Raw genomic sequence first — 24,063 nt, forward strand, 5'->3', positions numbered from 1 at the left:
CCTTTTGCCCCAAAACGCCCCCTTTTTGCCCCAAAACTCCCCAGTTTTGCCCCAAACCTCCCCATTTTTGCCCCCAAACTCGTTTTTTGCCCCAAACCTCCCCATTTTTGCCCCAAACCTCCCTGGTTTTGCCCCAAAACTCCCGGGTTTGCCCCAAAACGCCCCGGTTTTGCCCCAAAACTCCCCCTTTGTGCCCCAAAACTCCCCCTTTGTGCCCCAAAACGCCCTGTTTTTGCCCCCAAACTCCCCCTTTTTGCCCCAAAACTCCCCTTTTGCCCCAAAACGCCCCGTTTTTGCCCCCAAAGTCCCCATTTTTGCCCCCAAAGTCCCCGGTTTTGCCCCAAAACTCCCCCTTTGTGCCCCAAAACTCCCCAGTTTTGCCCCAAAACACATTTTTGCCCCAAAACTCCCCCTTTTTGCCCCAAAACTCCCCTTTTGCCCCAAAACTCCCCTTTTGCCCCAAAACGCCCCGTTTTTTGCCCCAAAACTCCCCCTTTGTGCCCCAAAACTCCCCATTTTTGCCCCCAAACTCCCCGTTTTTGCCCCAAAACTCCCCCTTTGTGCCCCAAAACGCCCCCTTTTTGCCCCAAAACTCCCCTTTTGCCCCAAAACTCCCCTTTTGCCCCAAAACGCCCCCTTTTTGCCCCAAAACTCCCCAGTTTTGCCCCAAAACTCCCCATTTTTGCCCCAAACCTCCCCATTTTTGCCCCCAAACTCGTTTTTGCCCCAAACCTCCCCATTTTTGCCCCAAACCTCCCTGGTTTTGCCCCAAAACTCCCCGGGTTTGCCCCAAAACACCCCTTTTGCCCGAAAACGCCCCGGTTTTGCCCCAAAACTCCCCCTTTGTGCCCCCAAACTCCCCCTTTGTGCCCCAAAACGCCCCATTTTTGCCCCAAAACTCCCGGTTTTGCCCCAAAACTCCCCATTTTTGCCCCCAAACTCCCCATTTTTGCCCCCAAACTCCCCTTTTGCCCCAAAACGCCCCCTTTTTGCCCCAAAACTCCCCAGTTTTGCCCCAAACCTCCCCATTTTTGCCCCCAAACTCGTTTTTGCCCCAAACCTCCCCATTTTTGCCCCAAACCTCCCTGGTTTTGCCCCAAAACTCCCCGGGTTTGCCCCAAAACGCCCCGGTTTTGCCCCAAAACTCCCCCTTTGTGCCCCAAAACTCCCCCTTTGTGCCCCAAAACGCCCTGTTTTTGCCCCCAAACTCCCCCTTTTTGCCCCAAAACTCCCCTTTTGCCCCAAAACGCCCCCTTTTGCCCCAAAACTCCCCATTTTTGCCCCCAAACTCCCCATTTTTGCCCCCAAACTCATTTTTGCCCCAAAACGCCCCGGTTTTGCCCCAAAACGCCCTCACTTCCACACCGCTGCGTTTTCAGCCATTTTTATTACGAAAACAAGCCGTTTTGGTGTCACTTTTTGTTTCTTTTCCGGATAAGACACAACCGTGAAGCTTTGCCGAGGGGAAATTGGGGTCAAACCCACCCGTTTCGGGACATTTCGTCGTCCCGTCCCCGTCAGGGCGCGAAAAATGGGGGTTTCCCCCCTCATTTTTAACCAAAACATCTTCATTTCTACCCGAATCGCGCTCAAGGAGGGGGAGGAGAGAAACCACAGGGCTGGAGCCGCTTCGTCACCCACGTCTGAGGTGGTTTTTAGGGATTTTGGTCAATTTTGAGTGGTTTTGGTTAATTATGGGCTCTTTGGGTCAATTTGGGGTTATTTCGGTGCGTTTTGGGGCCATTTTGGTCAATTTGGGGTTATTTCGGTGCGTTTTGGGGCCATTTGGGTCAATTTGGGGTTATTTCGGTGCGTTTTGGGGCCATTTGGGTCAATTTGGGGTTATTTCGGTACGTTTTGGGGCCATTTTGGTCAATTTGGGGTTATTTCGGTGCGTTTTGGGGCCATTTTGGTCAATTTGGGGTTATTTCGGTGCGTTTTGGGGCCATTTTGGTCAATTTGGGGTTATTTCGGTGCATTTTGGGGCCATTTTGGTCAATTTGGGGTTATTTCGGTGCGTTTTGGGGCCATTTTGGTCAATTTGGGGTTATTTCAGTGTGTTTTGGGGCCATTTTGGTCAATTTGGGGTTATTTCGGTACGTTTTGGGGCCATTTGGGTCAATTTGGGGTCATTTCGGTGCGTTTTGGGGCCATTTGGGTCAATTTGGGGTTATTTCAGTGTGTTTTGGGGCTATTTTGGTCATTTTTTGGGGCTACTTCAGTAATTTTGGGGCAATTTTTCTGCTCATGGGGCTGCTCCGCCGCCATCCCGGTTGGCTCCTCTCTTCTGGGGGGTTCTGGGGGGTGAAATCGGGGGGTGGTGGCAGGGAGGGGGGGTTCGGAGGTAGGTTTTTAAGTTGATTTTTAGAAAAAACAGGCACATTCAGTCACCGGGACCCTTGGGGGGGGCAGGGGGGGACACCGGGGTGGCCCCGGAGAGCCCCAAACCAGCGGCGTCTCCCGCTTCTCCCCGTCAGCGGCGTTCTGGGGGTGAAAGTTGCTTTTTCCCCCAAAAAATAAATCCCCCCCCAACCCCAAAACAAACCCTGTGTGACCGTGACGGGCTGGGGGGGGACGGGCCGTGGGGGAGCAAAGGAAAACCCCAAAATCGAGGGATTTTGCCCCGTTTCGTGGCGGCCGGAGGAGGATGTCGGGGTGTAAGGCCTCGTCTGGGCTGGGGAGGGATCGGCCGGGCTGTGGGGAGCATCCTCCGAGGCGGGAGAGCTGGGGGGGGTGAACAGAAATGATAAAAATGGGGAGAAAAAAAGGAAATAAAACTGGGGAGGGGGAAAAAATCTCACTCTAAAAAATAAAAAACATAACAAAAAGCCCCAAAACCGCGACGCCGGCGGGGGCGGGGGTCTGAATTCTCACAAGAAAAGGGGGAAAAAGCCATTTATTTGGCACGCCGCGTTGCCGGGGAGGTGGCAGAGTGGATTTGGGCACCTCGTTTTGGGTGGAAAAGCCAGGGAACAGCGATGGGAAGGGCCACGTGTCCCCTCAGTCGGGACGGGGTCCCTGGGGACCCTGCGGTGCCACCACCGAAGCCGCTGTGCGGGGTGGGGACACGGCAGCATCGCCCCGTCCCTGCAGGGGGGGGACAGGACCCATCGTGCTGTGGGGAGGTGAGAAATAAACCCTCGTGGGGCAAAAATGAATAAAAACCCCGACACCCCCTCCCCAAGCGATAAAAAAAACCCAAATCAACCCAAAAAAATAGGGGGAAGGGTTAAAAAAAAGAAAAAAAAAGAAAAAAGACCCCAAAAAAAAGGGAACCGCGTGAAACGGGGGCACCGGGGAGCCCGTCCCGTCGGCGGAGCGGGATCAGGAGCTGTTCTGGTTCTGGTAGATGGAAGCTTTTTCCTTCAGCAGGTCCAGACACAAGTGGCAGCTCCAGCTCCCTGCGGAGAGAAGGACACGTGGGTGGCCTGGTTTCGCCCTCGTTAGGGCTTCGTTAAGGGTCACGGCTTCTTAATTACACGTAGAGAATAAAGCGGGGGGGTGTTACAGGGCTGTTTGTGGGTTTGTGACCCCGCAAGCCTTCCTCCTCCTCGTTAACCTTCGAGCAAAGGCAGCCAGGAGAGGGGTTAATAATTAACTGCTGGGATAATTAACCGGCTGAGAGGCGTCATCGAGATTTTGGGGTTTTTTTTTTCACTTCGACGCCAGGAGTCAAAGGTGGGAGGAAGAGGAGGAAGAGCAGCGATCCCCCTCGGCTTTACCAGCCAATACAGAGATGTTTTGGGGCGTGAGGGATGTCGGTGATGGATTTTGGGGTGATAAAAGGCTTTTCTGTGTCTCCGGCGGAGCAGAGGAGGAGTAATTAGGGCACAGTGGAACGATGGACCCCATCGTTCTCCATCCTGGCACGACAGAACCACAATCGCCCCAAAACCCCACGGGTCTGGATGGCTGAGAAATATCCTGGGCTGAATTCTGCTTGTTTTGACCCATTTCTGAAGGGGAGAGGGAGGACTTTGGGGTTTGGGGGGGACTCACCTTCGGGCGGCTCCGACATGGGGGGGGTCAGACAGTACATGTGGTAGCCGCGGTCGCAGTCGTCGCAGAAGAGCAGCTGGTCCTAAGCCGAAGCGGGGGGGAAAAGAGGGGGGAAAATTCGGATGATTCAACCCGGCCTTGGCTGCAGGACAGCGTGGAGGGGACGGGAGGGGATGAGGGTCCCTCTCTGGGGACCTCCGAGCTCTGTCGGAGCGACCAGAAAGACGTCGCCGTGTCCTCCAGGCTACCAAAAGCCCAAAGATTTCTCCCTAAAAAGACTCTCCAGTGTCCTACAGACTATGAAACCCCGAAGATTTCCCCCTAAAAAGACTCTCCAGTGTCCTACAGACTATGAAAGCCCAAAGATTTCCCCCTAAAAAGACTCTCCAGTGTCCTACAGACTATGAAAACCCAAAGATTTCCCCCTAAAAAGACTCTCCAGTGTCCTACAGACTATGAAACCCCAAAGATTTCTCCCTAAAAGGACTCTCCAGTGTCCTACAGACTATGAAAACCCAAAGATTTCTCCCTAAAAAGACTCTCCAGTGTCCTACAGACTATGAAAACCCAAAGATTTCCCCCTAAAAAGACTCTCCAGTGTCCTACAGACTATGAAAACCCAAAGATTTCCACCTAAAAAGACTCCTGTATCCTACAGACTATGAAACCCCAAAGATTTCTCCCTAAAAACTCTCCAGTGTCCTACAGACTATGAAAACCCAAAGATTTCACCCCAAACGACCGCTCTCTGCTACGAACCTTTAATAACACAACAATTTCCCACAAAAAAGACCCTGTTGTGTCCTGCAGACTATTAGAGCACAAAGCTTTCTCCCTAAAAAAACTCTCCTGTGCCCTAGGAACTATAAAAGCACAAATATTTCCCCCCAAAACAGACTGCTGTGTCCTACAGATTATTAAAATACAAAGATTTTCCCCCAAAACCACCTGGGGTGCCCCTGGAGGGTGAGCTGCTCCTTCTAGGGGTGCTCCCATCGTTCTGGGGGTGCTCCTGTCACTCCTGGGGGTGCTCCTGTCATTCTTGGGGTGCTCCTGTCACTCCTGGGGGTGCTCCTGTCATTCTAGGGGTGCTCCTGTTGTTTTTTGGGGGGTTCTCCTGTCATTCCAGGGGGTTCCTCTGCCATTTGGGGGTTACTCACGTCGTTCTCGGAGGTGCCGCAGATGTTGCAGCACTTGCACTCGATGCACTGCCAGCGGTACGTCTTCACGGCCGCCATCATCACCGGGGTGAACTGCAGGCAGGAGGGGTGCCCTGCGAAAGGGGCAGGGGAGAGGTGAGGCAGGGGAGAGAGGAGGAAGGCAGGGGAGAGAGGAGGAAGGCAGGGGAGAGAGGAGGAAGGCAGGGGAGAGAGGAGGAAGGCAGGGGAGAGAGGAGGAAGGCAGGGGAGAGAGGAGGAAGGCAGGGGAGAGAGGAGGAAGGCAGGGGAGAGAGGAGGAAGGCAGGGGAGAGGGAGGAAGGCAGGGGAGAGAGGAGGAAGGCAGGGGAGAAAGGAGGAAGGAGGGGAGAGAGGAGGAAGGCAGGGGAGAGGGAGGAAGGCAGGGGAGAGAGGAGGAAGGCAGGGGAGAGAGGAGGAAGGCAGGGGAGAGAGGAGGAAGGCAGGGGAAGGGGAGGAAGGCAGGGGAAGGGGAGGAAGGCAGGGGAGAGAGGAGGAAGGCAGGGGAGAGAGGAGGAAGGCAGGGGAGAGAGGAGGAAGGCAGGGGAGAGAGGAGGAAGGCAGGGGAGAGAGGAGGAAGGCAGGGGAGAGAGGAGGAAGGCAGGGGAGAGAGGAGGAAGGCAGGGGAGGGGGAGGAAGGCAGGGGAGGCCGCTCTCCCCCGTTACCTGATCGCCCGCAGTCCGAGCACGAGACCAGCTCCTCCGGCTGCCCCGTTTTCTTGTTGATTTTGGAGTCCCCCAGGCAGAAATCGCAGTAGTTGTTGGGCAGAGCCAGCCCGTCGGGGCCTTTCTTGGCTGGGAAAGCGGAGCAGGAGAGACGTGTCAGCCACGGGGCGGCGGCTTTCCGTGCGGCACCGGGAGGAAACACTTCCACGGTGCAAATCCCACCGCTCGGAGCAGCCTTTCCACAGAATCACACAGAATCAGTGAGGTTGGAAGAGCCCTCTGGGCCCATCGAGTCCAACCGTTGCCCTGACACCACCATGGCAACTAGACCAGGGCACTAAGTGCCATGGCCAGTCTTGTCTTCAACCCCCCCAGAGATGGTGACTCCACCACCTCCCTGGGCAGCCCCTTCCAGTGTCTGATGACCCTTGCTGAGAAGAAATGCTTGAAAAGGAGCTTTGGGTTGGGAAGGACCTTTAAGCCCAGGACCTTTAAGCCCATGTTGCCATGGTGGTGTCAGGGCAATGGTTGGACTCGATGACCCCAGAGGGCTCTTCCAACCTCATGGATTCTCTAAGTCCAACCATAACCCAACACGGCCAAGGCCACCACTAACCCACGTCCCTCAGCACCACATCTACATGGCTTTTGAATCCCTCCAGAGATGGTGACTCCACCACCTCCCTGGGCAGCCCCTTCCAATGGCTAATGACCCTTGCTGAGAAGAAATGCTTCCTGATGGCCAACCTGAACCTCTCCTGGACAAGCTTGAGGCTGTGTCCTCTTGTCCTAGCGCTGGGAGAAGAGGCTGACTGTCCGCTCCAACCTCCCTTCAGGTAGTTGTAGACTGCACTAAGGTCACCTCTGAGCCTCCTCTTCTCCAGGCTAAACACCCCCAGCTCCCTCAGCCGTTCCTCGGAGGTCAGACACTCCAGACCCTTCCCCACCTTGGTCGCCCTCCTCTGCACTCGCTCCAACACCTCAACATCTTTCTTGAAGTGCGGGGCCCACAACTGGACACAGGATTCATGGTGCGGCCTCACCAGTGCCGAGCACAGAGGGACCATCACTTGCCCAGACCGGCTGGCCACACTAGTCCTCATAGAGGCCAGGATGCTCACAAGCATCAGGGAAGGGATGCCGCTCGCTCCCAGCCCTGGCACAGGTGGGTTTGGGGCTCCGCTGCCTTTTTCACGAGGGATTTTTGGGCATTTCACTTACATTTCTGCTCCTCCGATCGTTGCGAGACGGGAGTCGGGGGCTGCGAATCGTCCTTGTCGTCGCCTTCTTCCTCGGCCAGGTGGGAGTGAGCGTAGTGGTAGCTCAATCCCGGGCGATTCTTGTATCGTTTCCCGCAGACTATGGATAGAAACGGGAGAAGTCTGAGCTCAGGGCGGCGAGGAGCGAGATCCCCGCACCCCAAATCATCCGGTGTCCCCCTGGTCCCGGCTCCGGGCTCGGAGGCTGCTCCCCCTCTGCCCCAAAATCACCTGGAATTGAGTAAAACCACCCAGGAACGTCTTAACGAAGGGATTTGGGGCTGGACCCTCCGGAGCGGGGCTGGAGCAGCCGCAGCTTCCTCCGTGCATCCCACCCTGGGAGGCTAAACCTGATTTGGTGGGTGATCGACACCCACGGTGGGCAGATAACGAGGGCAGCTCGTTAAACGCAGCGCTACAGCCCTCGGTAAAGGAGCGAAACCATGCGGGGATCAAGCCAAGCATCAAAACCCAGTTGGAAGGATACTGGGGGGGGGAATTTCCCACCCAAACACCATCTCCTGCACCAGCCAGGTGAAAAAGAGGTTGTCTTCAACGTGCACGAAGGGGAAACCCCTTTTTTTGGGACCCCAAGGAGGGAAAGCGCAGCCGCCGCGGGCACATCCTGGCTCCGCTCCCTCCTCGGACCCACCTGGCTCCTCCAAACCCGACCTGAGCGCGGCAGGAGATCACCCACCTCCCCAAACGCCATCGATCTGCCCGCTTTCTGCCCTATTTCTTAGGGGGTCGGGAGCTTTCGCCCTTGGTCTGGCAGCGGGCGCTTCTTTGGGGGGGATCTCTGAGCACCCACGGAGCGGGGAAGCACCTTCCCTGCCGGGGATCGGGCTCTCAGCTCACTGGCACCCACTTTCCAGGGATTTTTTGGCAGCTTTTTAAACCACGAGGCCCCGAGGACACCCCAAAACCCCCTTTCAGCCCCGTATGGGCACAGGCAGGATGAGCACGAAGCCAGCACCGGCCTTGCACCCTCCTGGCACGGTTGAGGGAGGCTGGCCCGGCACGAGGACGCAGAGTGGAGTGAAATCTCCCCCAAAAGAGCCAGGGGGGGATTTATGGGGCCTGGAGGTTGGATTTGGCAACGGGTTTTCCCTGCATCTTTTCAGGGCATCCAGGTAAACCAGGAAAAAGTCGCTTTGGGATGAGATTTCCTGAGCCTGGAGCTTTTCCGTTACATCCCGGACCTCTCTGGATCCACAGATTCCCCCTCCCCGGGGGGCAAAGGGGTCTGTGGGATGTTTGTCACCCCCAGGGACACACGCTCGGCTTCGGGCGATCCGCAGCAAGCGGCGCCAGGGGAAAAACAACCCGAAAAGCAGCAATTACAACCTTATTACAGCCAATTCCGGCTGCCCAGCGCCAAGCGAGGGCACCGTGGGGTCGGCCCCGTGAGCAGCCACGCGGAGCTGGCGGGCGGCGTTTTCTTCCCCCGCTTCCCCCCCACCGTGGAGCTTAAAATTGACCTTTTTCCCCCTCAAAACAGGCAGGTCGGTATCTAAACACGAGTCAGGTTTCCTCCTCCCCGACGGTGAGGAAGAGGAGCCGCCGCGAAGAGCCCGGCTCTCCGGCTCGGCCGCGGGTGTTTACTCACAGCCCACCGCCAACGGCCAACCTGCACCTGCAGCTGCCCCTTTTTGGGGCTTATTTTAAAGCAAAAAGGTGTTTTTTTGGCGAGAGAAGCCACGACGTGCTCCGGGGTGGCTTAAAAGGAAGGGGGCACGTCGCGGGCGCGTGGGATCCGGGAGCGAGGGAAGGGGTTTGGTGGAAACATGGTGTTTTTTCCCCATCCCCACCACCACGGGGGGGGATTAATCTTTGTTTTCCCTCTCGGGAGGCCGCTCTGCCGGCACGCACGACCGCTCCTCCCTGCTGGAGAAGGGTCAGGCGAGCCCGGTGAGGAGCTGCCGGATCCCGTGGCCGGCTTTGACGTCGCTCGGTGGCCTTTGGCTTCCCCCTCCCCTTCTCCCGCATGTGTGTCCCCCCCCCGTCCCTTTCCCGTAGGCTCCAGCAAGGTTTGGTGAAAAAAAAATAACCCCTAACGTTCCAGGAGAAGAAAGGCAGGAAGGAAATTAAAAAAAGCAGACAGAGAGTGGACTACCTCGATCGGGAGGTTTCAAGGTATGCTTTTGTTTGTAACTATCTGAAACACAGAAAGAGAGTCGTGAGAAAACACACACACACACACGTGCCAGGTCAACGCACACGCACCCGTGCCAAGCGACAGACGGACTCGTAAAACAAGAAAAAAGGGGAGGAAAAACACAACTACTTCGGGTTTGGGGCTGTTTTTTTGGAAGAAGCCAGTGTCAGGTCTCACAGGACAGGAGGAAGAAGAGAGAAAGGGAATTTCAAAGCCTCACTTGCCCTTTTTTGCCCCGTTCACCCCATTAAATCGCTGGGTTTTGGGTTTTCCCCCAGCTTGAGGAGGAGGAAGGGAGGTGAGGAGGAAGCATCGGCAACCCTGGGCTTGCAGAGGAAGGTACGGCCTCCGAAATCCAATCCCTGCCCCTGGAGCTGAGGAGGTTTTTAGCCAGAGCAGGACCAGCCCACGGTGTTGCGTATCGCAGGTACAAACTCATTAAGTGGCTTTAACGAGGCACGATAGCGCGAGGGTCAGGGTGGGGGGGACTCCGGCCGGCTTCAAAACCAGCCTGATGGACACAGATCCTACTGGAAAGCCGGCTGGGAAAACGAGGGGGGGATGTTTTAAACCTTTGGGGGGGTGTCTGCAAGACCAGGAGAGGTTTCTCCCCGTTTCTACGTGCTGGGTGGCTGCACAGGGCGAGAGGAGCGCGCTCCCCGTGGGAAAACTCCAGCCGTCTTCGACCGTCGGAGGGCTGAGAGTCCGAGGGGTTCAAAACCACCCTCCCCTGGACGTGTAAATCTACTTTTGAAGGTTTAAACCCCAAATCTCAGTGGACAACTCAACGGATCCCAAAAGGAGAGGTTTTTAGTACTCACTGTCGCAAGCGTAGGGTTTATCCCGGTCCTCTAATATAGCTGCATCCAGCTTCTTGCGAGCCCCGCTGACACCTTTCCCCTGGATAAAACAAGGGGAAAAAGCCAAGGTTTAGGGAAAATCGTGGCCCTGGATGGCGGGGAGGACACCACCGGTGATCCAGCGTGGGAGGAGAGCGTGATCCAACACTGCCACATAGTGGGTACAGCCCGAAACGGCTGCGAGCAGCGAGGGCGGCTGCGTGGGGCATCGAGGGACGGCCCGAACCCCTCGGGATCCTCAGGGGGTGTTTCCCTCTTTGGGAAGGGGCAGATCCACGCCAGATCTCTCTACCGTCCTCTCAGCACGCTGTGGTAGGTGGTTTGGGGCAATTAATGCTCATTAGTGGCTATCTGTCACGGTTTAAAGCTGGGCTGGCTATTAACCAGGTGGCAGATGCTCTCTGTTAACCCTCTCCCCCCCCGCCCAAGGGAAAGGGAAAGGGAAAAGGGAGAGAGACTTATGGGTTGGAAAGTTAAAACAGTTTTAATAAACTAGAATAATGAAAAAGAATATAATAACAATAATAATAGAAATAACCAAATATATACAAATATGTACAAAACCAAGATCAAGAGCTTGGAAATCCTCCTCAGGCAGAATTGCTCCCCCCAGTACAGGCAGAGGGGAAAAGGCAGTAGCTTCCCCCAGCACGGGCAGAGGGCAAAATGCAAAAGCTCCACTGCCATCACACCTGCAGGCTTTTAACTGGAGATTTGGCAAAGCTGGTACCAATCAGTGGGAGACAGGAGGGCCCCTCCCTCCTGGGCCCCACCTCCAGGAGGCAGTGGGTTAGTGATAAACAGGAAAGTGAGAATGACATGTATGGGATGGAATACCTTGCTGGTCAATCCTGGGTCACCTGCCCCGTCCACTACTCCCTGCAGGTACAACCCCCTTCGGCTCTTTACTTGTAAGCAGTGACCTTGGGTTCTCTAAGACTATTTGGCCTGGTTTGAGCCAAACCAGGACATTCCACCCCTTATTCCATACCATTCATGTCATACTCAGATCACCACTACCTTTTCATTTTCAAATATATATATACATATCACTAGTCTATGATTCATCTTTATGCAAAAAGTCCATCAAGTTCATTTGGTTCAGGATTGTGGGTTTGCATCTGGTTAGCAGTCTCTCAGCAGTCTTTCTGGCTAGCAGTCTCTCTTTTGTCATGGTTCGTGCCCACGGGTTGCAGGTTAAAGATTGCAGACTCGAGGAGGTTACTGGACGCCACTTGATGAAGCTAGCTCCGGTCGCATCACCACTGTCTTAACCTAAAAGACACTTATGCAGCAACAACATGCAGTTCAGACTTAAGTAGTCTCACCCATAATCAGATCACCTTCAGGGACACATCGGACTTCACCATCTTGCAACATCACCCACCAAGTACATCCAGGTCCCTGAGCAAAAGCAATCCCACGAATGGGTTTACCTTTGCCCGTTGCAGGAACAATCCAGACAGTTTTTCCCAATAGATTCCTTTCATGCACCACAGGGACTTTATCTCCTTCTACTGTATGTAGAAGGTCTGACTGAGCAGGGCCAGCTCGATTGATAGATCCCCTGGTGTTAACTAACCAGGTAGCTTGTGCCAGATGTTTATCCCAGTTTTTAAAGGTTCCACCCCCCATTGCTTTCAGGGTAGTTTTTAACAGCCCATTATACCGTTCAATTTTCCCAGAGGCTGGTGCATGATAGGGGATGTGATATACCCATTCAATGCCATGCTCTTTGGCCCAGTTGTCTGTGAGACTGTTTTTGAAATGAGTCCCATTGTCCGACTCAATTCTCTCTGGCGTGCCATGTCGCCACAAGATTTGCTTTTCGAGGCCCAGAATAGTGTTCCGGGCAGTGGCATGGGGCACAGAGTATGTTTCCAACCATCCGGTGGTCGCCTCCACCATGGTAAGCACATAGCGTTTACCCTGGCGGGTTTGAGGGAGTGTGATATAGTCAATTTGCCAGGCCTCCCCATATTTATATTTCAACCACCGTCCCCCATACCACAAAGGTTTTAACCGTTTGGCTTGCTTAATTGCGGCGCATGTTTCACAATCATGGATAACCTGTGCAATAGAGTCCATGGTTAAGTCCACCCCTCGGTCACGAGCCCATCTGTATGTTGCATCTCTCCCTTGATGACCTGAAGTGTCATGAGCCCACCGAGCTAAAAATAGTTCACCTTTGTGTTCCCAGTCCAAATCTATTTGGAACACTTTAGCAGCTTGATCCGCTTGTTGGTTGTTTCGATGTTCCTCAGTTGCCCGACTTTTAGGTACGTGAGCATCTACATGACGTGCCTTCACGACTAGTTTCTCTAGCCGAGCAGCAATATCTTGCCACAATTTAGCAGCCCAAATAGGTTTCCCTTTGCGCTGCCAGTTGCTTTGCTTCCACTGCTTTAACCACCCCCACAAGGCATTTGCCACCATCCATGAGTCAGTATAAAGATACAGCCTTGGCCACTTTTCTCGTTTAGCAATGTCTAAAGCCAGCTGGATGGCTTTTACTTCTGCAAATTGACTTGATTCACCTTGTCCTTCTGTGGCTTCTGTGACTCGTCGTATAGGACTCCATACAGCAGCTTTCCACTTCCGATGCTTTCCTACAAGACGGCAGGATCCATCGGTGAACAGCGCATACTGCTTCTCATCCTCTGGTAGTTCATTATATGGTGGGGCTTCTTCAGCACGTGTCACCTCCTTTTCTGGTGGCATTCCGAAGTCTTTGCCTTCTGGCCAGTCCATGATTACTTCTAAGATTCCTGGGCGATTAGGGTTTCCTATTCGAGCCCTCTGCGTAATTAATGCAATCCATTTACTCCACGTCGCATCAGTTGCATGATGGGTAGTGGGAACCTTACCCTTGAACATCCAGCCTAGTACTGGTAGTCGAGGTGCTAGGAGAAGTTGTGCTTCAGTACCAATTACCTCTGAAGCAGCTCTAACTCCTTCATATGCTGCCAGTATCTCTTTTTCAGTTGGAGTGTAATTGGCCTCGGAGCCCTTGTATCCTCGACTCCAAAATCCTAGGGGTCGACCTCGAGTCTCCCCTGGCACTTTCTGCCAGAGGCTCCAGGTAGGACCATTGTCCCCAGCTGCGGTGTAGAGCACATTTTTAACATCTTGTCCCGTACGGACTGGTCCAAGGGCTACTGCATGCACAATCTCTTGTTTAATCTGTTCAAAAGCCTGTCGTTGTTCAGGGCCCCACTGAAAATCATTCTTCTTTCTGGTCACTTGATAAAGAGGGCGTACAATCTGGCTGTAATCTGGAATATGCATTCTCCAGAAACCCACAACACCTAAGAAGGCTTGTGTTTCCTTTTTGTTAGTTGGTGCGGACATTGCTGTTATTTTGTTGATCACCTCTATCGGGATCTGGCGACGCCCATCTTGCCATTTAATCCCTAAAAACTGGATCTCCCGGGCAGGGCCCTTGACCTTGCCTCTTTTTATGGCAAAACCAGCTTTCAGAAGAATTTGGATTATTTTCTCCCCTTTGTCAAAAACTTCTGCTGCTGTATCACCCCACACAATGATGTCATCAATGTATTGCAAATGTTCTGGAGCTCCACCCTTTTCTAGTGCAGTCTGGATCAGTCCATGGCAAATAGTAGGACTGTGTTTCCACCCCTGGGGCAGTCGATTCCAGGTGTACTGGATACCTCTCCAGGTAAAAGCAAACTGTGGCCTGCACTTTGGTGCCAAAGGAATAGAGAAAAAGGCATTAGCAATGTCTATGGTGGCGTACCACTTGGCTGCCTTTGACTCCAGTTCGTATTGAAGTTCTAGCATGTCTGGCACAGCAGCACTCAGCGGTGGCGTAACTTCATTTAGGCCACGATAGTCCACAGTTAATCTCCATTCTCCATCAGACTTTCGCACTGGCCATATAGGACTATTAAAGGGTGAGCGAGTCTTGTTAATCACTCCTTGATTTTCTAATTGTCTAATCAGTTTATGAATGGGGATCAGGGAGTCTCGATTGGTGCGATATTGTCGTCGGTGCACCGTGGTAGTAGCAATTGGCACCTGTTGTTCTTCAACCTTCAGCAACCCCACAACAGAAGGATCTTCTGAGAGGCCAGGCAAGGTAGACAGCTGTTTAATGTCCTCAGTCTCTACAGCTGCTATACCAAAGGCCCATCTATACCCTTTTGGGTCCTTGAAATACCCGCTCTTGAGGTAGTCTATGCCAAGGATGCACGGAGCATCTGGGCCAGTCACAATGGGGTGCTTTTTTCCATTCATTTTTAGTTAGGCTCACTTCGGCCTCCAATACAGATAACACTTGAGATCCTCCTGTTACTCCTGAAATGCTGATAGATTCTGCCCCTTTATGATCCGATGGCATTAGGGTGCACTGTGCACCAGTGTCTACCAAGGCTCGATACCTTTGTGGTTTTAATGTGCCAGGCCATCGAATCCACACAGTCCAATAAATCCGGTTGTCCCTCTCCTCCACCTGGCTGGAGGCAGGGCCCCCCTAATCAAGAAATGGATTTGTGCTGCTCACAGGGACTGGACCTTCATTTCTCCTATTCACACTTGGGAAAAAGTGATTTGAGGCCCATCTCCCCTGACTGGGGTCCTGCTCACTGGTAACTGGAGCAGCCGTCCTCCTAGAAAAATTCTCTCTGGTATTTCTTTTAGCTTGCAACTCACGTACTCGTGCCTGTAGGGTACTGGTAGGTTGTCCATGCCATCTGTTCATGTCCTCCCCATAACCACGCAGGGCAAACCACAGGATACCTCGTGACGTGTTCCGTTTCCTTTGAGCTGGTCCTGTAGGAGAACGTTTTCTCTTAACAGCTGCAACGCGCGCCTGCGTAGGTAGAGAGTCAAGTTTATTCTCGATCATGGACAGTTTGTCTGACAGTTGTTTAAATGAGTCCTTGTTCTCCTTAGTCAGTTTTTCCACAGCCGAGATGCGTGCCTGCAGTGGGGAAGAAATACTATCTTCATACTGTCGCATACAGTTAGCCATTTCGCCCACAGTAGAATGTGCCATATCATCTTCTCCCCATACTAATATTGACAATGTATGGGTATATGTCGGTGGAGCATTCTTCACAACCTTCCGGAACATGGATCGGTTGCATTCCACTTCATCAGGATCTACAGGATCTACAATGTCCCGTGGGTGTCTATAAATGATCTCTTGCACAGCCAGTTCTCTAAGGTAGTTAATACCTTTTTCTATAGTGGTCCATTTGCTTAGGTGGCTCATAACATCATCTTTATAGGGATACCTGCTCTTTACAGCTGACAAGAGTCGCCTCCAGAGACTGACAGTGTTTGACTTTCTTGCGAGCGCTTTATCAATACCACCATCTCTGGACAGGGATCCCAACTGTCTGGCTTCTCTGCCATCCAATTGCATGCTGTCTGCCCCATTATCCCAGCATCGGAGCAACCAGGTAATAATAGGTTCACTGTCATAACGGCTGAAGTCTTTCCTTATATTTCTCAGGTCCTTCAGGGATAAGGAGTGGTAGGTTATCTCTACGTCCGAGTCCTCTTGTGATAGTTCTGCTTTAGAAGGGCCTTTCTTCTGTGATGGGTCTGCTTTAAAAGGACAATCAAGGGAACCCCCATCTGTGTCGGGCCCTAACTCTGCCTGAGAAGGGCCCTCACCTGGGTCATATGATGGCTCTGTCTTAGAAGGCTCTGAGTCATCATCCTTCTCTTCACGAGCTGATTTCTTTTGGTATTTCTTCCTGGTTACAGGAGCAATTGGTACAGATTCGATAGATGCTGGGGTCTGAGTAGATGCAGTGGCTGTCGTGGGAGTGCTGAGAGTCTGAGTAGCTGCAGTGGCCATCTTGGGGGGTGTAGCAGCTGTGGTACAGGCTGCCAAGGTTTCAGTGGGTTGAGTGGCTGTAGCAGCCGTACACACTGTAGGATCTGAGGTGGCTGCATAACACCTACAACTGTCCCTGCACCGATATTTAATCTTATCCCACATCAGAAACACATTCAGGACAACCAAAAATAAAAACATGCCACCTAGACAGCACCATCCTAATTTCGCAAAATCTAGTGGAATCAGCTTGGCAGAAAAGGAGAAGGTACTATTTCCCAAAGTAAAACTGGAAGTGTAATCATTAACAGAATCAGCTAAAGGGCGCCTGGAGCGTGCAGATGAAGTTGCTGCTACTGATTCGCGATTAAAGCTGCCCATCATTGTGTCATAGAGATAAGAGATCGGAATATTAACTGCCCAGTTTATCACAGCATAAATCAGTATCAAACCCCATACCAAAACAATACATTTCGACCAGCGCCCACTGCTAAACTGCATGTAAACATTCATAAGAAGCAAGCAATAACACAGTGCCCACGGCAGGTAAGGCATCATTGCAATACTCAATTGTGAAAGAAACTCCATAAAAAGATGAGATAACACAGCATTCAAAAATGACATCACCATCTTCACTATCTGTTTTAACTTTCCAACCCCTCGTAAATCTCAAAGGAAGAAATCTGATATTCTCTCAGCTGAGCTCTCTGGGTCTCCTCCCACCAGAGCCAGGATTCAACTTATCAGAGCAACCTGTTGGAGCTTCTCTCGAGCCCCACGTTGGGCGCCAATAAATCTGTCACGGTTTAAAGCTGGGCTGGCTATTAACCAGGTGGCAGATGCTCTCTGTTAACCCTCTCCCCCCCCGCCCAAGGGAAAGGGAAAGGGAAAAGGGAGAGAGACTTATGGGTTGGAAAGTTAAAACAGTTTTAATAAACTAGAATAATGAAAAAGAATATAATAACAATAATAATAGAAATAACCAAATATATACAAATATGTACAAAACCAAGATCAAGAGCTTGGAAATCCTCCTCAGGCAGAATTGCTCCCCCCAGTACAGGCAGAGGGGAAAAGGCAGTAGCTTCCCCCAGCACGGGCAGAGGGCAAAATGCAAAAGCTCCACTGCCATCACACCTGCAGGCTTTTAACTGGAGATTTGGCAAAGCTGGTACCAATCAGTGGGAGACAGGAGGGCCCCTCCCTCCTGGGCCCCACCTCCAGGAGGCAGTGGGTTAGTGATAAACAGGAAAGTGAGAATGACATGTATGGGATGGAATACCTTGCTGGTCAATCCTGGGTCACCTGCCCCGTCCACTACTCCCTGCAGGTACAACCCCCTTCGGCTCTTTACTTGTAAGCAGTGACCTTGGGTTCTCTAAGACTATTTGGCCTGGTTTGAGCCAAACCAGGACACTAACGAACATGAGGTATTCAAGCCCCCCGGGGTGTGTTTTCTGCTCATCCTGCCCACGAGGTCAAGCACGGCCCAGTTTTCCCCAACGTGAGGTACAACACCAACACAGTTGAGCCCTGGCCGGTGTCGGGGCCGTTTCGGCACCGGCAACGTTTCAAATTTGCCAGGAATCGCCACCAAAACAATGCTGGGACCCAGCCAGAGCCACCTGCCTGCCCTCACCTTGGCTTTCCCCTTCCCTCTCCGCTTTGGCGTATCTTCTTCATAGTCTTCATCATCCAAATCATCCAGGAAGTCATCCGGCTCGAGAATCCGCTAGGGAAGAAGGAAGGGGTTATTGCAGACTGAACTTTGGGGCCAGAATCTCCCTTCCCCTGAACTTTGGGGCCAGAATCTCCCTTCCCCTGAACTTTGGGGCCAGAATCTCCCTTCCCCTGAACTTTGGGGCCAGAATCTCCCTTCCCCTGAACTTTGGGGCCAGAATCTCCCTTCCCCTGAACTTTGGGGCCAGAATCTCCCTTCCCCTGAACTCCGGGGCCAGAATCTCCCTTCCCTTGAACTTTGGGGCCAGAATCTCCCTTCCCCTGAATTTTGGGGCCAGAATCTCCCTTCCCCTGAACTTTGGGCCCAGAATCTCCCTTCCTGGGAACAAGGGGAGTTTCTAACTGGATTGTGAGGAAGGGAACATCCATCTGCCTACACGACATCACTGCAGGGAGCCAAACCCTCGCTTCCCACTCTCCTGTAGCCCCACGAGGTTGGCAGCATCATCTCTGCCCCCCAAAATCCATCCTAAATCCTTCTGCTGTGGGTAAAAGACGCGGAGAAAGCAGAGGGGAGGAGGAACGGGGTGGAAAATCAGAGCAGTAACGTGGAGATGTGTGTGTTTTAGGCCAAACCTCCCTTTCCCCACAGCAGGAGGAGACCCTCTCTCTGCCGTACCTTCCGCGCACGGCTGTTGGTGACGGGGAACTCGCCCAGGCTGTCGTCGTCGATGCGGGGGTCCGGGAGGGCGCGTTTCTCCAACGGATCGGTTCTCAACAGGGCTTCCAGGCTGCTGCCATCCTGAGAGATCAGCCCTTCCTTCTTCAGGGTCTGATCGGTGTCTGCAAGGAGCCGGCGGGGCGAAAGGGAAGAGAAAAATCAGGGTGGAACATGGTCGCACAGCGAGATCCCATCTCACCCAGCCACGTTCGCCAGCTTCCCCGCCACGGCAGGGTCAGGCGAAGGGGTTTGCTGACCCTCACCGATATTTACCATCATTTTGGCACGGTATTGCCAAAAATTTACCCCCTTCGTGTGCAGAAAGCAGCGGTGGGAAGGATTTACCTGGTTTGATAGAAGGGAAGGAAAGCCTCGGGTCCTCCGGAGGGTGAGCGCGGCGTTTCTTCCGCCAGCGGCGCGCGGGGTAGGAGTAAAGCTGCCCAGCGGCTAAACCTGTAATAAAAAAAAGCCAAAAACCCCCCAAATTATCCGAGGCGATGACACACAGAACCCCAGAATCACAGAATCACTGAGGTTGGAAGAGCCCTCTGGGCTCATCGAGTCCAACCATGGCCCTGACACCACCATGGCAACTAGACCAGGGCACTAAGTGCCATGGCCAGGCTTTTCTTAAACCCCTCCAGAGATGGTGACTCCACCACCTCCCTGGGCAGCCCCTTCCAATGGCTAATGACCCTTGCTGAGAAGAAATGCTTGGAAAGGAGCTTTGGGTTGGGAAGGACCTTTAAGATCATCAAGTTCAAGCCTTAATCCAGCACTGCCAAGGCCACCACTACCCCATGTCCCTCAGCACCACATCTACATGGCTTTTGAATCCCCCCAGAGATGGTGACTCCACCACCGCCCTGGGCAGCCCCTTCCAATGGCTAATGACCCTTGCTGAGAAGAAATGCTTCCTGATGGCCAACCTGAACCTCCCCTGGCAAAGCTTGAGGCTGTGTCCTCTTGTCCTATCGCTGGTTGCCTGGGAGAAGAGGCCGACTGTCTGCTACAACCTCCCTTAAGGCAGCTGTAGACTGCACTAAGGTCACCTCTGAGCCTCCTCTCCTCCAGGCTGAACACCCCCAGCTCCCTCAGCCGTTCCTCGTAGGTCAGACCCTCCAGACCCTTCCCCACCTTGGTCGCCCTCCTCTGCACTCGCTCCAACACCTCAACATCTCTCTTGAAGTGTGGGGCCCAGAACTGGACACAGGATTCGAGGTGCGGCCTCACCAGTGCCGAGCACAGAGGGACCATCACTTCCCACACCGACTCCCCGTCCCCAGCCCGGTGTTTTCCCGGCGTACCTGGCCCTCGGTGACGTTTCTCCATCCAGATGTAGCAGTTGCTTTGGGCCACGCCGGTCTGCGAGTCGAGGAAAGGCAGGCGGACGCTCCTCTCGGCACACAGCCGGGCGTTGTAGTTGTGGCACTGCTCCATGGCATCCCTGTAGTACTGCTCCCCGAGGCTGGGACAACAACAAGAGGTTCAGTGCTCGCCCCAACCACCCCCAGCCCCAGTTCTGCCCCAGTACATCCACTGGGAGAGGGAAACGCCGCACTCCTTCCCAGACCCCTGCTCGGGCAAAGCACAGCCTGAAACATCTCCTCTGCGAGGTGAAAACTCAACTCGACGCGACATTCGCCGAGGACTGAGGCTCTTTTCTAAGAGCACGACCTCTTTGTGCCGCATCCCCGCGCTCCTCCTTCGGCTGGAGAACTGCGACAGCCACGCCGCAGCCTTACAGCTGCTAATTACAGTTAATTTGGACTGTGAGATCTTCCCACCGCGCGTGGTAGGGAGAGGGAAGAGCTGAGAGTCTGGCTGCTGGAGATGGAGTTTTCCCCTCCCCAGTGCACTCTGTGTTTATATCGATTTATATTGATCTGGGCACGTTGATACCAGCTGGAAGGACTGCACGGAGCCCAAGGAGCCCCGTAATCACCCATGACAGCTAATTTAGACAAGGGAATAACGAGTCAAAAGATGCCCTGGCTGCCTGGGAGGAAGCAGGCGTGGGCACCTTGCCCGACAGAGGAGAAGGAAACGGGACAGAAATGGCTTTATCACGGGGTTTTTAGGAAAAAGGAAAAGTCGGATGCGTGGGGAGACGGCCAGAAGAAAAACCAACTGAAAAGAAGAAGATATTGGTAAATATTAAATGCAAACGAGGATTGTCGTGCTCATTTCCTTACGGAGCCCGCTCAGCCCGAGCTGGGAGGGAGAAATGGGGTTCGTCTCACGGCTCTTGGTGCCCCAGCAGCGATTTCGGGAGGGGGAACCATGTCCCAGCAGCAATTAAAAGCCATGAGAAAGGCCCCGAATCGCCTCTTTTCCCTCTGCCGACTGCAGAGGGAGCCCAAATCCCAGCCGACTCTCACACTCCTGGAGTTTGGGGATGTAAATCCCTCCCGGAGCTTTTAATTTCCTCCTAAATCACTCCTCGATAGCTCAGTTTGTGCCCCGATAACCAACAAAGCGGGGCCCTAAATCTCCCTTGTACCGTCCAGGCGAAGCCCTGCCAACAGGGGGGTTGCACAGAGGAGGGAAACTTGGTGTTTATGGTAATAAAAACACAAAAAGAGGTTGGTTGTCCAACTTGTTTCTCTCCTGCTGGCTTGATTTCAGGGTTTTTTTGGGGGGAAAAGCAGCAATCAGCCCCCAAAACAATAACGTGCCGTCGTTTTAACTGCAAATTAACGGAGGGCTCCTTGGCTGGGTGAGAAACGCACCAGGATTTGGCTTCAGCATCTAAAAAAAGCTTCATGAAACGGTTTTAAAGTGCTCCCTGAGCGCTGAGGAGATGGAGAAGGACCACGGGGAACGTTAAGAGCAGAGATTTTGTCCCCACCTCCAACGTACAACCCTATAATCACCCCTTACGCGGCCTGGAGGTCTTCATCCCCAAAACCGAGGGGATGCTTCAAGGCACGGACACTCGCCCATCCCCACGTGCAACCACAAAACAATCCCAAGAAAACTCCATCAAGGAGAAGCGCTGCTTAAAACCTGCGCCGAACGCACGAGCAAAGAGCTAACGAAGGCGTCGGGGAGGGCTAATGTGTTTGAAACAGCTCTAACGAACCCGATTATCGCTCCCTGCGGGCACGGCGCGGCCTAGAGCCTTCGACGGCTGCTGAGCGAGTCGTAAGTGCCCTCAAGAGCAGATTCCAGTAACACACATCGCGTCAGCAGACGGCTGTGGAAATAACCGGCTGGTTTTATGTGTTTTAGCACCGTTGGTAAGAGATCACGGCATGGAAACAGCCAAAAAAAAGGATGTGACCACCTCCACCCCCAAAACCGCCGGGAAAAGGCACGGCGGGCTTCATGCCGAGGTGGGTAACAGGCTCCTGTGCAGGGAGGGATTTAAAGCCCCCAAAAGTCGTCGGAGAGGACTGTCCTGCCCTAACTGCTGCCGTCGTCTGGAGAAAAATAAAACAGGGAGGGATTTGGTAGACCAAACTCTTTGCTGACAGTACCTAGAGACAGTAGAAGGGCTTTAAAACGTTAAAAAAAACCCCAAATCCTGCTGCGCTGCTCTCCCATCATCCTCGCTGGCAAGCTGCGGCCAAAAAAATGCAGCCTTGAAACCCAACGTCAGCTTCTAAAATAAATAAAATACATTTGTGTGAGGAAGGCAGGTGAGGTGAGATGCTGTTTCACGTCCTCGACTTCCCCGAAAGCCGCAGATCTGCAGGAGCACCAGCGAAGGCGCGTTGTTGCGAAGCATCGGCTCGTCAATTCGGGGCAAAAAGAGTCTGAAAAAGGTGTTTTGTGACTCACGGTTTGCGCTTCTCTCAGAAACAACACGAGAAAGGAGTCCCAAAAATGCAGCAGCACGTCCAGCCGTGCCCTTGGCCGGCCACAAGTTTCTCCAGGAGCTTCCCTAATTCATCTGCAGGGTGGAAAGGCTGCAAGAGGGACAGACCCACGGCTGTCACCTCTCTTAACGAACCCCAGCTCATCAGAGGAGACCCCAACACCCCTTAACGAACCCTCATCTCATCTGAGAAGACCCTGCGGGGTGCAAATCACACCCTATTTTGCACCAACACCCCGCCAAGAAGGAAGGTTTCGGAGGAAACTGCAGCATGGACACAACAGAGCCACGGCTGAAGTGCCACCAGCTGAAGGGAGACGCCAAAAAACCCCAGGAGATGCCAAAAAAAATCCTGGAAAAGCAAAAAAAAACCCTGGGAAATGCCAAAAAAACACCAGGAAACTGCTAAAAAACACCGGGAGATGCCAAAAAAAAAGTCCAACAAACACCTCCAGGTCCACAAATCCCATCCAGGCAGGACGGGCCTCCTATATAGGTCCCTATACAGGGGACCTCCTGTACCCCCCTTCCGACAGCAGGGTGGGTAGTGGGGGGCTATATACCTCCCCATGGGTATATATGCCCCCCCCATAGGGCTGTATAGGGGGTAGACCTCTACCCTCAGCCTTTATGGGGCTATATGGGGGAACCCCACCCCTGGGGCCGTATGGGGAGAGGAATCTCCATCCCAAGAGCTCTACAGCCTCCCCTCTCACAAGGACATATTAAGGAGACACCCCCCCCCAACTCGCAGGGCTCTATAGGGCACAGCCGTATAGGACCATGCAGTAGGGACCCCTCTTCCCCCACAAGGTCATATGGGAACCCATATGGGGCCTCACTCACAGGGTCGCTCACACAGGGCAAACATCCACACTCAGGGCTCTATAGAGCCCCCTCACTGGGCCATACGGCGGGGGGACACCCCTGGGCTCTACAGGACACCTCCCAGGATGTATAGGGGGCAATTCCCACTCTATCAAGCTCCTTCAAAGAGCTTTATGGGGGTAAGGGCTCTCCCTGGGATGTATAAGGCCCTCTCACAGGGATGTATGGGGATGACCGCCCCCCCCGGCCTCTACAGGACACTCTCACAGGGCCGTATAGAGGAGACTCCCGCCCGTTGGACCCTATAGGCTCCCCTTTCAGGGCACCGCACCCCCAGGGCTCTATAGGTCCCCTTACAGCGCCATACGGGGCGGGAGGATCCCCCCTCACGGAACCGTACGGAGAAATTCCCCCCCCTCAGCAAAGTTCCCCTCGAACAATGAGCGCGTGTGTCCCCCCCTCCACCCACTTGGTCCCGCCCGTGACACGGCGCGCGGCGGGGGGAACCCCGTTTCCCGCGCCGGGCCGGGCCGCACCATTCCCCCCCCCCGGGGGGGGGGGGGGGCTAGGGGGGGACACGGGGACTCACAGCTTCACCACATTCTGTACCACCGCCGCCATCTTCCCTCCGCCGCCGGGGCCCCGCACAGCGCAGTGCGCATGCGCGGCGGTCGGGAAAGGGAAGGGAGGGTGTGCGCGGCGAGAGGGGGGATAGCGGCCGCTCTGCGCCTGCGCAGAAGCGAGACCGCCCGCTCCTTGCGTGGGCGCTTACGCAAAGTGCGCTGCGGTTGGTGCCGCGCTGCGCATGCGCGGGGCGAAAAGGCGGGAAAAGCTGAGGGAGAGGCGCGAGGAAGGGGGGGCGGAGGAAGAGCAAAAGGAAAAGGGGAGGAAAATGGAGGGAAAAGGGGGAAATCGGAGGGAAAGGGGCGGAGAAAGGGTGCAGGAAGAAAATGGGGGAGGTAAGTGGGGAGGGTGAGGGGAGGGAGGATGAAGGGTGACAGGGAGGGAGGATGAGGGGCAAAATGGAGGGGGGGGGGGAGAATGAAGGGCAAGATGGAGGTAGGATGCAGGGTGACAGTAAGGGA

At 53.8% G+C, this 24,063-nt stretch overlaps 1 protein-coding gene across 2 annotated transcripts; it reads right to left on the minus strand.

The window, feature by feature from the left end:
• Positions 1-1,370: 1,370 nt before the first annotated feature.
• Positions 1,371-23,618, minus strand: DPF2 (double PHD fingers 2). Of its 2 annotated transcripts, XM_068424800.1 has the most exons (12): positions 23,568-23,618; positions 19,635-19,795; positions 18,673-18,780; positions 18,286-18,449; positions 17,566-17,658; positions 10,079-10,157; positions 9,216-9,257; positions 7,062-7,199; positions 5,841-5,969; positions 5,160-5,272; positions 4,000-4,081; positions 1,371-3,401 (listed from the first exon to the last, which is right to left on the minus strand). In XM_068424800.1, exons 1-12 carry the CDS (start codon positions 23,597-23,599, stop codon positions 3,325-3,327), a joined length of 1,218 nt encoding a protein of 405 aa, XP_068280901.1. In that variant the 5' UTR covers positions 23,600-23,618; the 3' UTR covers positions 1,371-3,324. The 2 variants fall into 2 exon arrangements, with proteins under 2 accessions (XP_068280901.1, XP_068280902.1); XM_068424801.1 differs by lacking the exon at positions 9,216-9,257.
• Positions 23,619-24,063: the final 445 nt, after the last annotated feature.

The sequence above is a fragment of the Nyctibius grandis genome, unplaced genomic scaffold (assembly GCF_013368605.1).
Source record: "Nyctibius grandis isolate bNycGra1 unplaced genomic scaffold, bNycGra1.pri scaffold_81_arrow_ctg1, whole genome shotgun sequence".
Taxonomy (NCBI): Eukaryota; Metazoa; Chordata; class Aves; order Nyctibiiformes; family Nyctibiidae; genus Nyctibius; species Nyctibius grandis.

Excerpts from the sequence above, each read along its gene's own strand:
- DPF2 (XM_068424800.1), bottom strand. The coding sequence starts at position 23,599 with ATGGCGGCGGTGGTACAGAATGTGGTGAAGCT. Across the intron at positions 18,450-18,672 it reads CTTCCCTTCTATCAAACCAG|ACACCGATCAGACCCTGAAG; the intron begins GTAAATCCTTCC and ends GGCTCCTTGCAG. Across the intron at positions 3,402-3,999 it reads CATGTCGGAGCCGCCCGAAG|GGAGCTGGAGCTGCCACTTG; the intron begins GTGAGTCCCCCC and ends TTCTCTCCGCAG.